This window comes from Pleurodeles waltl, chromosome 8 (assembly GCF_031143425.1).
Source record: "Pleurodeles waltl isolate 20211129_DDA chromosome 8, aPleWal1.hap1.20221129, whole genome shotgun sequence".
Classification (NCBI taxonomy): domain Eukaryota; kingdom Metazoa; phylum Chordata; class Amphibia; order Caudata; family Salamandridae; genus Pleurodeles; species Pleurodeles waltl.
Genome location: NC_090447.1, coordinates 1328387956 through 1328400995, shown reverse-complemented (window position 1 = coordinate 1328400995; position 13040 = coordinate 1328387956). Strand labels below are relative to the sequence as shown.

The window sequence follows — 13040 nt, the reverse complement described above, 5'->3', positions numbered from 1 at the left end:
TATGCACAGAAGTATAGATAGCTGGTAATGTAACATCATCCAAGATTAACTTCAAGAGGGCGCTTTGTGACATCACACACCACTAGGCTGAAGGCCAAGTGGTTTGCAAAAGTCATCAGAGCTCCATAATTGCAACATAGAATAATATATGTACAGGGAGAATTCTGGTGACAACAAAAACCATTAGGCTGAAAGGATCATATTGCACATTAACTATTGAGTATTTTTATATCACATTTTATGTTGTTATAGTTAGCTTGGAAAAAAGTGTTTTCTGAAACCCAAAACTGTTATTGAAAATAGTTCCTGGACTGGACTATTTGGTTGTCTGCAGTAAAAAGAAAACAATACTTATTGTGTTTAAGAAAAATATCATTTGCAAGAAATACGCTCTGTCTTTAGAAGGGAGATTCGTAAAGTTGTTTTTCTGAATATGCAGAAAACAATAGAAACAGATTGGAATCAGAACATTTAGATCTTATTCACGTTTCTTGAGTAGATTGTTCATAAAATAATGGGTAATGGTAAGAATTATGTGAGGCGGTTGCTTGAGTGTTTACTCCATAATTTAATTTACCATACATGCAACATAATTTATAGCATTATTTTCAGAGTTTAACAAAACTGTTGTTTCTGGCTCAGAAGGATCAGAATATTGCCGCCAAAGAATGTGTTGCATATTGCCGTCTAATGTGCTTTTTCTTGCAGTCTTGTGTTGCCGCATAATCCTAGTGGCCCAGACAATAGTAAAGCTCCATCTTGTGTTATTGGTGCCATCAGTATGATGATGAAACCCATATTTGAGAGGAACCCATGAAATATTGTCCATATTCCATTGGTCCCTGTGAAATATGGGTTTTATACCATTGCATTTTGTGCAGTAAAACCACACCGACTTCCTCACGTCAGAGCCGGTACTCCAAACAGCACAGATATTATTTTGCCAGGGCCTTCTTCACAGGTAATTTTATATCAATGAAAGCTGGACGTCAAGGAAAAGACAACATCCTTAGCAACTATACAATATTTACTGCTTCATCTAATGTGCTCCTCTATGCTCACACAGTGATAAAAAAGAGCAAAAAATAGTGTGTATAAAACATGAAAATGGGACCATTTCAGTTGATGATACGTGACACTGTCTATACAGAGTTTATAGATCACTGCGTGATTACCTCCAGAACAAAAGCTCAATTTTCTGTGTCGAAGTCTCAACCCTCAACTGTTAATGGGTAATCATTGTAGGTATTTGTAGGTAGGTATTTGAGGGAAGCAGTTTACTTTATGATTTTAGTTTACGAGTTTTATAATGCGCAGAGCTACCTGAAGGGGTTTCCCGGCGCACAGCAGAAGCTGGGTAGAGTGTAGTGATCAGTTAATTAAAAAAAAGCCAGGTCTTCAGGCTTTTACGAAAAGTCAGTAATGAATTACAATTCTTCAAAGCTTCCGAAAGAGCATTTCACAGTTAAGTTTGAGGTAAGAAAAGGAGCGTGCTTTCATATGGGAAAGACGGAACCTTAGTACAGTAAACCAGGAAAGGTTGGAGGATCGCAGAGCACATGTGGGATGATGCGGTCTGACCAGTTCCTGAACGTAGTGTGGTCCCACTCCTTGTTTGAGTTTGAACATATAACAGAGTGCCTTAAACTCAATGCGTTTCATAACCTTAAGCTAGTTGGGTTCCTGGAGCAGTTGAGACAGTGAGGCTGATTTGAGTAGATGAAGCAGTCTGGCAGCCGCATTTTGAACTATCTGCAGGTGGTGAATTGTTGTCTTATCGGCGCCTTTATAGAGTGTAGATGCTCTAGTACTCTAGTCTTGATAAAATCGGGGCTTGAATTACCGTCTTCTGAGCTGTAGAAGGAATTAGCCACATCTTCTTTTTTTTTAGTCATCTGAGAACAGCAAAGCAGGTGGTAGTTACTTTAGTCGCCTGCAGTTTCATGGTCAACTTGTCAATCAATCAATAATTCACTTTTATAGATAGAGTAGGTAAGGCCCTTAGGGCTGCCGGCCAATTTCTAGTACCCCAGAGAGAGGTGTTTTTACCCAGAACCATGACCTATTTTTTCATCCCGATTGAGCTTGACAGAGTTCTTACTCATTCAGCCAAAGATTTTGCTCAAGCCCAGGTTCAAAGCCAAAGGTTCTTGGTTTTGGTCCGATGACAGAGAGAAAAAAATCTGCATGTCATCAGCATAAGAGAAGAGGTTAGCCCACAGGTCTCTATTAAACATGCTAGGGGTGAACATAAATGTTAAATGGAAGAGGGCTTAGAACAGAGCCTTGAGGAACTCCTGAGGTCAAGGCTTGTGGCTTAGATTTAGCGTCAGTTGAAAAGACCTGTTGTCTGTCAGGAAGGAAACAAGCCATCTCAGAGCTGAATCGTCAAGACCCAGAGCTTCCAGTCTTTCTTTTAATATTGAGTCGGATACAGTTTCAAAAGCCGCACTCGAATCCAGCAGAATGAGTGCAGCAGTTCCACCGGCATCCAGATGTTGTCTTAAAAGTTCTGTGAACCATGTACTACAAAAGTTAACAGCAGTGAACCCTGTGCTACAAAAATGAAAAGTAACATAATTAGAATTGTAGTAAAAAAAAAAATTAAAAAAAAAGAAGGCAAAGTGTATGTGAAGTGTGCTGTTAGGCTGCAAACTATTGTTATTGTTTTGTGGTGTAGTAGTTGAGGACCATGTAGCACTAAGAATGAATTAAGAGGCAGGGAACCAATAATGATTACTGAAGGTTGCATAACAGTGGGTGGCCATTAAACAAATCAAGGGGAGGACATTCCCCTAACCCTCATTTCTCCCTTCACCTCCAATAATTATCTCTACCTTTGCAAAGTATCAGGATGTAAGACAGGATGAGTACTATGTTCTGTACATGTGAAGACGTATTTTTGTCTGTCGTGGCCAACACAATCTTCTCCCAACATTCTGGGTAGTGTGAGGCCACCATCACCGTGTCAGCTGTAGCCCCTTGGCATCCCTTCAGCTGTTAAGGATTTTCAAGAGGGGCCATATGCGTGTGTCACTAGGCACATACAGTGCTTAATTTGTAAAAGATTAAGTCCCTGTGCTCAAAATGTTTCTGAGAAGGCTGCCGCCACCTCTTCCAGTTGTCCACCTACATTCCTTACACCACTCAACTGTACCGGTGTCATGGCCACTGCTTACGTGGACAGTGCAAAAGCAGTCAAAATCAAAAACATACTACTGCTTGAGAATCATGGCATGGATTATAACAGGCAATTTATTTGACAGCAACATACATTAAAACAAAAGATGTTTCACCGAGGTAGAGGTGTCATATCTACCAAAAACCACAACACCTTAACAAGCTGCAATGCCTGTACTGTGAATTGATGTCTGGAACTCTATAGGCTTCACGGCCGCACATTTGCATCAATTCCAGACGCCCAAACACCATATAGAAACACATGCCATGGACTCCAAAACTAATGACGATACTTAAAATGGGCACAGAGGACACTTCCAAAAGCCATTTAAACAATCAAAAAGATCCCAAGAGCACAGCACAGCAACTCAAATGGGAAGTAAAACATCCCCATAATGCTGCAAGACCCATGCAGCTCAGCAATTGAGCTGCGCACACTGACGGGCCTAGTCCCGCACACTGCTAAAAGGAGGAGTGGCGGGAACAGTGGGCCATGACTGTGACAGATTGAGGGCAGTTTTATGATCAGTACTGTGCACTGGGCTAGTCAGCAAGACGCGTGAAAAGACTGAACTTTTATTTCTTCCTCACATGGCCTCCGTGCCAAGTCTGTCCTGCGCCCGTGCTTTCACAGAATTTCGCGCTCAGCTCATCGGTGAGCCGGCCCCTGCTGCGGATGTGTAATGGTAGGCACAGACACGCCCCGCGATGAATAGATTAGAGAGCACGGCACAGTTATTTAGTAATTGACCAGGGGTCGTGACAACGAGGCGTGATGACATCACTATCATGATGAATAGTACACGTTCATCATGCCTAAACCAGGGTAGGCCAGTCTTTGGAGGCACACCAGGCAGTCTCCCAGCTAGTTGTAGTTATTTTGAACAGTTATCGGGTGTTCCGAACGAGGGAGAAAAAAATGTATAGTCCTGGCCCTGTGAATTAAGTGTCGTTGCTGAGCACCGGAAACCACCTGCACAAATTAAGCACTGAGCACATATTTTAACTGCAGATCTAGCAGGTCCCAGGCTGTTGTCTAAGTTCTTTGCCCAGCGAGCCTCACGTATTCAATAATGGGTTATCACACAAAACTAACCTTGTGCTCTGAGCCCAAAGGGAGCGACGCACTTTTCCACTCCTCACCTCGTCCACTATTTACTATCTCTGTGTAACACAACAGAAACGATTATGTACATGCTTATTTTGCCAGTTGCTCAGAAGTAGTGCACTTTGTAGTGCTCTACCATGTGATCTCTTTTACCCTGTATTCAAGTTGCTTAGGCTGTCCACCCCCTATTTTCCCTTATTAGCATTAATGAAGCAGCCTCAGGCTTGTCTACCATATCTTCTACCGGTTAATTCTGCACTGAATTGGGAGCATTTTATCACTGAAATATTCCATTCATTTGTTTAAAGATATAGCAATTATCGATGCCCTCGAGGAGATATGTGGTGTTAAAATGCACTCTTAAAACCTCTGCTGGCTGCTGCTAAATTAAAACTCTAGTTTCTCCATTCACACCTACTAGATGTTGCAATCAGTAAAGTACAAGTCTTGTAGAACTGTGATTCAGCATCTATGGGAGAAACGTCATTCGAACCGTGTAGCCATGTAAACATAAAATTGAGGCTAGCCACCATCTGTAGTAGCAGTCTCCACATTCTGATTGTCTAAAAGAGCTGGCAGTGATCTTGAAGTACAGTGAGAACCATTTGCAATAGTTTGGTACATTAGCTAACTGTTTGATGCAAGTCTGTGACTTGTACATCTTGGCCTGTTAGTGATGCCATTGAGGGTTTTGCAACATTGCAAATTACTCCAAACGACTTTTTTTATATGACAACATTTTTGATACTTTATACCTTTTATACTTTTCAACAGCTTAGATTCATGGTTGAGAGAACAGCGGTGGAAGTACAGCGTGGGGCACATTAAAGTGATTGCCTATGTACTGTGCACCAGTGCTTAATTTGTAAATAAAACGTGCCAGTGCCCAAAGCCCTCATTTTAAACACGCGGCTGCTGTAATTAAATGTGCGAACACTGAATACTGAGGCCGCGTAATCCTGAAGCCATGTCAGGCCTCTTTAATCCATTTAAAGCCACTCCCTGCCCCTTCAGCTCACTCTTGCAGCTTTCTGCTTTCTCCCTTTGTGACGCTTTTTTGTTTTTCTCTTCCTCTGTCTTTCCCATAGGTGTCTTCTGTTCGCAGTAAATGCTTCAGGCAGAAAAATAAGTTCCGGCCCTCAGAAATAAGTGTTGGTGCTCCGCACCATAAATCACAAGCACAAATTAAGCACTGTTGTGCACTGTAATATTGCTGTAAATGTTGTCATTGCATTTCCTAGGCTGTATTTAAAATTGTCAGAAATGGTCTGTTGTGTTTTGTGTTTACTTCCGCTTGGAGATGAAGGTTTTCAAAAGATAGCAGCTACAAGCAGTGGTATTTAATTTGTTTTTTCTCTAATAGGAAGTAGTCATAGTAAGCGCTGTACGGACACCAATAGGATCTTTTCAAGGAAGTCTTTCGTCTTTGCAAGCGACTCAGCTTGGTTCTATCGCAATTAAAGCAGCAATTGAAAGAGCAGGTACGAGTATGATTTACACTTTTATTGTCCATGGTATCAACACGTTAGGTTGATTTTGATGTTCTGAATTTATCCTGTGACTGAATTCATGGATAGTATAATTATTGGACTCCATAATAACATAGGTTCAGTTTCTTTTGTTTGAGGGCATTTAAATATGCATTTTAAGAGAATAGTTGAGTGAATTCTTTTTAGCAGTCAGGGCCCAGTGTTACACACATGGATGGGGATCAAAAAGAAGTGACATGCCTGCCTCACCCCAGACTAAGAGGTCTTAGAATGTTTGATTCAACGGGAGGCTCTAGAGGATGCATCCTATACTGTGAGGATATTATGTGGATGATATTGTGGGCACTATGCTCTTGCATTGTTTGGGATATGTGTAAAGGGCTAGAATTATAAATGGGTGGATGTGAAATAGGAGAGTTTATGATCCATATGGGTCAGGGAGGGCTTGATGATGGTTATTAATGATATAAAAAGGATGACGGTGTTAACTTAATGAACAGAGCAGTTATGATACTGACTCATTGAACCAACAGAAAATTCAGTAAAGAGTATTTAAAAAAGACAGCAAATCAGTGGGCTGTGTCCATGTGTGTGCGTGTGTATATTCACTGAGAAAACCAAAGGTTACAGGGACTGTTCTAGTTAGGTTGACGTTTTACGCACACAAAACCATAGAAATAAAGAAACTATGGGCCTCATTATGTGTTTGGCGGTCTGCCAATATGACGTTGGGGAGGTGGCCACCAAGCTGGTGGCCTCCCCACCGGGCCAGCCGGCAGACACAGTGCGACGGCATTGGCTTCTGCTGTCAGGGAGCCAAGGCCAATGCCACCGCACTGTGTGCTGATGGCGGGGGGCCCTGCACTGCCATGCGAGTTATAGTTTCTTCAGATAAGTATAACTATAACTGCTGAATTTCCATGGTTTTGTGTGGGTAAAACATCAACCTAACTTTAACCCCTTCGCTGCCAGGCCTTTTCCCCCCTCAGGTGCCAAGCCTTTTTTTGCTATTTGGGTCAGTTCGCACTTAGGCCCTCTTAACGTTTTGTCCAAATAAGCTACCCTCGCCAAATTTGCGTCCTTTTTTCCCAACATCCTATGGATTCTAGAGGTACCCAGACTTTGTGGGAGACCAAGAAATTAGCCAAAATACAGCGAAAATTTCATTTTTTTTTTAATGGGGAAAAAGGGCTGGAAAAGGCGGCTTGTTTTTTTCCCCCTGAAAATGGCATCAACAAAGGGTTTGCAGTGCTAAAATCACCATCTTCCCAGCTTTCAGGAACAGGCAGATTTGAATCAGAAAACCCAATTTTTCAACACAATTTTAATTTTGGCATTTTAGTGGGACAACCTCTTTCCAGTTAGTGACAGAAATGTGGAACCAATGCTGGATCCCAGAAAGCTAAACATTTCTGAAGCGTAGACAAAATTGTGAATTCTGCAAGGGGTAATTTGTGTAGATCCTACAAGGTTTTCCTACAGAAAATAACAACTGAAATAAAAAAAATATCGAAATTGAGGTGAAAAAAACAGCCATTTTTCTTGCAATATACCATTATGTCTGCTGGACTCTTCTGGTTGCGGGGATATATAGGGCATGTAGGTTCATCAAGAACCCTAGGCACCCAGAGCCAATAAATGAGCTGCACCTTGCAGTGGGTTTTCATTCTGTACCGGGTATACAGCCATTCATTTGATGAAATACAAAGAGTGAAAAATAGATATCAAGGAAACCTTTGTATTTCCAAAATGGGCACAAGATAAGGTGTTGAGAAGCAGTGATTATTTGCACATCTCTGAATTCCGGGGTGCCCATACTAGCATGTGAATTACAGGGCATTTCTCAAATAGACGTCTTTTTTACACACTGTCTTACATTTGGAAGGAAAAAATTTAGAGAACTACAAGGGGAAATAACACTTGATTTGTTTTTCTGTGTTCCCCCAAGTCTCCCGATAAAAATGGTACCTCACTAGCATGGGTAGGCCTAATCCTCGCGACAGGAAACGCAACATGGGCACATCACATTTTTACATTGAAATCTGACGTGTTTTTTACAAATCAAATCAAATCATTAACATTTATAAAGCACGCTACTCACCCGTGCGGGTCTCAAGGCGCTAGGGGGAAGGGGGAGTTACTGCTGCTCGAAAAGCCAGGTCTTGAGGAGTCTCCGGAATGCGGAGTGGTCCTGAGGCTGGTGGGGAGGGTGTTCCAGGTCTTGGCTGCCAGGAAGGAGAAGGACCTCCCACCCGCCGTGGAGCGGCGGATGCGAGGGACGGCAGCGAGCGCGAGGCCAGAGGAACGGAGGAGACTGGTGGGGGCGTAGAAGCTGAGGCGACGGTTGAGGTATTCCGGTCCCTTGTTGTGGAGGGCTTTGTGTGCGTGGGTGAGAAGTCGGAAGGTGATCCTTTTGCTGACTGGGAGCCAATGCAGGTGTCTCAGGTGTGCGGAGATGTGGCTGTTGCGGGGTACGTCGAGGATGAGGCGGGCCGAGGCATTTTGAATACGTTGCAGGCGTTTTGGGAGTTTAGCGGTGGTCCCAGCATAGAGGGTGTTGCCGTAGTCCAGGCGGCTCGTGACGAGGGCGTGGGTCATGGTTTTTCTAGTGTCGGCGGGGATCCAGTGGAAGATCTTGCGGAGGGTGAGGAAGCAGGCGGAGGACACGGCGTTGACTTGCTTGGTCATGGTGAGAAGAGGGTCCAAGATGAAGCCGAGGTTGCGGGCGTGGTCTGAGGGGGTCGGTGCGGTAACAAGGGCCGCGGGCCACCAGGAGTCGTCCCAAGCGGACGGGGTGTTGCCGAGGATGAGGACTTCCGTTTTGTCAGAGTTCAGCTTTAGGCGGCTGAGCCTCATCCAATCTGCGACGTCCTTCATGCCCTCTTGTAGGTTGGTCTTGGTGCTGGCGGGGTCCTTGGTGAGGGAGAGTATAAGTTGGGTGTCGTCGGCGTAGGAGGTGATGATGATGTCGTGCTTGCGTACGATGTCGGCGAGGGGGCTCATGTAGACATTAGTTTTAGTTTAGTTTTAAGGATTTATAAAGCGCGTAGTGACCCTAAGGCATCCCAGCGCTAACCTAACCTGACCAGTGCTGACAACCGGAGAATTCAGAGAATTACCTACAGAAAAGAATGGTCTTAAGTTTTTTTCTAAAAAGCTGCTCTGAGGGTTCATAACGGAGTTCAGAGGAAAGATCATTCCAGAGACGAGCGGCCTTGGTGGAAAAGGAGTTGGCCCCCCAGGCTCTCTTAGACCGCAAGATGGTCACAAGTCAAGAGGAGGAGGACCTAAGATTTCGAGAGGGGGTATAAAGATATAGCCGCTTTCTAAAGAACATCGGACCCTTATCTTGAAGGGCTCTGTGAACAATGCATAGGGCTTTGAAATGGGTGCGCTGCTGAATGGGGAGCCAGTGAAATGTTGAGAGAGCAGGCTTAGCGGATAAATGTCTGGGAAGATTGATAAGAAGCCTGGCAGCTGCGTTCTGGACTGCCTGCAGCTTTTTTATGACATAAGCCGGGGCGCTGAGAAAAAGTTAGTTCCCATAGTCCAGACAGGAAAGGATTAGAGTTTGAACGAGGATTCTTCTGGCCGTAGGGGGAAGAAGATTAAAGATTTTCCTAAGGACTCTTAAAATGCCAAAGCATGTAGAGGAAACTCTTTTTGCTTGATAATCCATGGTCAGGCGAGAATCCAGCCAAAAACCAAGGCTTTTTACCTGGTCCTTGGGAGGAGGAAGATTGTTGAAAGCCTCAGAGTACAGTGAGAGGGGAGGGGCTGAGGGAGCATTGCCTAGTACAATGACTTTCCATCATTGAATTTAAGTTTAGACTGGATCATCCAAACTCCAATGTCTTTCATACAACGCGAAAGGTTGGCCGCCGACGAATCCCCAGAACTAGATAGTGATACCACAAGTTGAGTATCGTCGGCATAGGTGACCAAAGATAGATTGTAGGGAGCGATCACTTTAGCCAGCGGAGATAGATAAACATTAAAAAGAGTTGGACTCAGGGAGGAGCCCTGAGGAACTCCACAAGTCAATGGAAAGATATCGGAAAAGTAGGCTCGATCCAGGACTTGAAAAGATCTACCTTTGACAAAAGCGGACAGCCAGGACAATGCTAAGCCTCCTACCCTAATTCAGAGAGCCTACAGCAGAGAAGGTTGTGATCCACCGTATCAAAAGCTGCGCTGAGATCAAGTAGAATCACGGCTACATGAGACCCTTGGTCCAGAAGTTGCCGGGCTGACTCCGTCACTGTAAGGAGGGCTGACTCCGTGCTAGATGGGCTCTGAAGCCCATTTGAGTGGGGTGGAGGAGTTCATGGCTCTCTAGGTAGCTGGTTAATTGGTGGTTAACATGTTTCTCCAGGATTTTTGTTGAAATGGGAAGGAGAGCAATCGGTCTATAATTCTCCAGCAGAGATGGGTCCAGTTTCGGCTTTTTTAAAAGAGGCTTAATAATGGCATGCTTAAAAAGTGGGGGAAGAGAACCTGAGGATAGGGAATGATTCAATATGTTTGTAAGGGGAGGTAAAATAATATCTGAAGCTCGCGAGAGGATGGAAGGAGGAGCGGGGTCTAGGGGGAGCCCGATTTAATTTGAAGAAGAAGGTTGGTAGTAGCAGTATCCGTGAGAGGTGCAGAGGCGGTTAATATGCTTCCGGAGAGGGAGTGATCCATTGTTTGGTACTCTACTGTCCCTGGGGAAGGAGAAGAAGAGAACCCAGAGTATATCTTGATGACTTTGTCATTGAAGTGAGATGCCAGGAGATTACTGTATTCAATGGAGGGCTCTGTGGGAGGGGTGGGCATAGGGGTTATGGTTAATTCTTTAAAAATCTGAAAAATTTCCTTTTGTGAGCAGGAGGAGTTTTCTATTCTTGTTCCGTAGTAAGAGGACTGGGCGGCTTTAATGTTTTGGTGGTAGAGTCTGATAGATTGCCTATATATTTCTCTATCGGTGGGACTCTAATTCTTTCTCCAGGATCTTTCTAACTTTTTGCACTTTTTTCTTAATTCTAATAGAGGAGGAGAAAACCAAGGTTTAGCCTTATGGGGGGGCTTGTTAGGTCTTGACTTGATGGGCAGAATACCGTCCAAAGAGGAGGAAATCCACTCATTAAATAAGTCTGGGGAGGTGGGGGGGCTGCTGACCCCAAAGGAGGTCTGGAGAGCAGCGCGCCAGTCCCTAAGAGCCAATTTTGACCAAATACGACCAGAGATTGAGGAGGTAGACTGCACATCTAGCGTAACCTTATAAGGGAAAGAGAAAGATAAAAGGCAATGATCCGTCCAAGTTAAAGGCAGGGACGGCAGGGTGGTAAGAACAGGGAAATTACTGAATAAGAGGTCCAGCGTATGGCCTTTGGTATGAGTAGGTCCTATTACGTGTTGAATTAAATCAAGCGCAGAGAGGGACGCCAGTAGAGACCTGGCGTGCGGACAGTTTTCATTATCAAGGTGGATGTTGAAATCCCCAAGAATAGTAAAATTAGGGGATTTACAGATAAGACTAGCTGCGGCTTCCGGCAAGGAATCTAAAAAGCGAGTGCAAGGTCCTGGGGGTCGGTAAAGGAGCATACCGGAAAAGGTAAAAGTGGGGGAGAGATAGAGAGAGAAAATTAAGCTTTCACAGTCCAGGATATCAGAGGGGTAGGTGATACACCGAAAGGTATTTTTGTAGATAATGGCTATACCACCACCTCTTCCATGGGGTCGATCTACATGCACCATAGAGTAGGTGGAGGGTAGAGAATTGCAGATATCTACCGCTGAGTCATTGCCCAACCAGGTTTCAGAGAGAAACAGGGCGTCCGGGGAAAAATCTTCTATGAGGGTATAAATGTGAAGGGAATGCGCTGGTAAAGAGCGACAGTTGAGGAGCAATATTTTGCTCATTTGGGGTGGGGGGGTAGAGCGGCCTTAGAGGAACTAGGGCAGGCCGGGCAAAAAGGAGAGGCATAGGACCCAGGGGGTATTGAGAGGGGTGGGCCAGATCCTGCCCCTCTAAGTGCGTGAAGCTGCAAGGGAGAGTAGACTAACCTGTCTGTAGTAGAAAGAGCAGCATTTCTGGGCTCTGGGCACTTCAGGGCGCGGATGGGCGCAGACGGGCTTGCCTTTGGCGCGCCTTAGGCGCACCAGCGGTGCGCCCGCTGCGCGCGTCCGCTGCTCGGCCTGCGTCCTTCCGGCATTAAATGAGCCGGGGGAGCCGAACGAGGCTCAAGGGCCTAAAAACAACTAGACCGCTAACAAAAATGGCGGTCTAGTCGGTCCCAACCAGGAAGTAGGGAGGTGAAAAAAATGAGCAACCGGAGACCACTGAACACGGGCCCCGAGGTTGCTATCAAGCAGAAAAACCAAGTTATGCCCCCAAAGACACACACAAAGACAAGGATGTGCCCCCAATACAGGTGAATCCAACAAAGAAGAAAATATTCTTTTTTTTCGTTCCCTTATATTTTTAAAAAGAATTGCCCCAAAAAAGAGTGAAAGCCAAAAATATGGCCTTTCAGAAGTTAAAATGCCCAACAACAGTTAAAAAAACATTTGTATCTTAAATATAATAAAAGATGCTTACACGGTCAAATCAGGTGCCCGGCCTGCGTCCTTCCGGCATTAAATGAGCCGGGGGAGCCGAACAAGGCTCAAGGGCCTAAAAACAACTAGACCGCTAACAAAAATGGCGGTCTAGTCGGTCCCAACCAGGAAGTAGGGAGGTGAGAAAAAATGAGCAACCGGAGACCACTGAACACGGGCCCCGAGGTTGCTATCAAGCAGAAAAACCAAGTTATGCCCCCAAAGACACACACAAAGACAAGGATGTGCCCCCAATACAGGTGAATCCAACAAAGAAGAAAATATTCGTTTTTTTCGTTCCCTTATATTTTTAAAAAGAATTGCCCCAAAAAAGATTGAAAGCCAAAATATGGCCTTTCATTGAAGAGTGTCGGGCTGAGCGATGAACCTTGAGGTACGCCGCAGATGATCTCGGTGGGGTCTGAGCGAAACGATGGGAGGTAAACTCTTTGAGAGCGGTTTGAGAGGAAGGAGGCGATCCAGTCCAGGGCCTGGCCTTGGATCCCGGTGGAGCGGAGGCGGGTTATTAGGGTGCGGTGACAGACGACTGTTTCACCGTTGTCCATCAGGGTTCTGATGTCGTCTGTGACTGAGATGAGGGCGGTTTCAGTGCTGTGGTTGGTTCGGAATCCGGTTTGTGAAGGGTCGAGCAGGTTGTTGTCTTCCAGGAAGGTGGTAAG

General features: G+C 44.9%; 1 protein-coding gene across 1 annotated transcript in view; it reads left to right on the top strand.

Annotated features, from left to right (window-relative positions):
- Positions 1-13040, top strand: part of ACAT1 (acetyl-CoA acetyltransferase 1) — a 134079-nt gene that overhangs the window by 43028 nt on the left and 78011 nt on the right. Inside the window, exon 3 of the mRNA XM_069202324.1 lies at positions 5652-5769. Within this exon, the coding sequence (XP_069058425.1) occupies positions 5652-5769 (118 nt within the window). The remainder of the gene's footprint in view (positions 1-5651; positions 5770-13040) is intronic.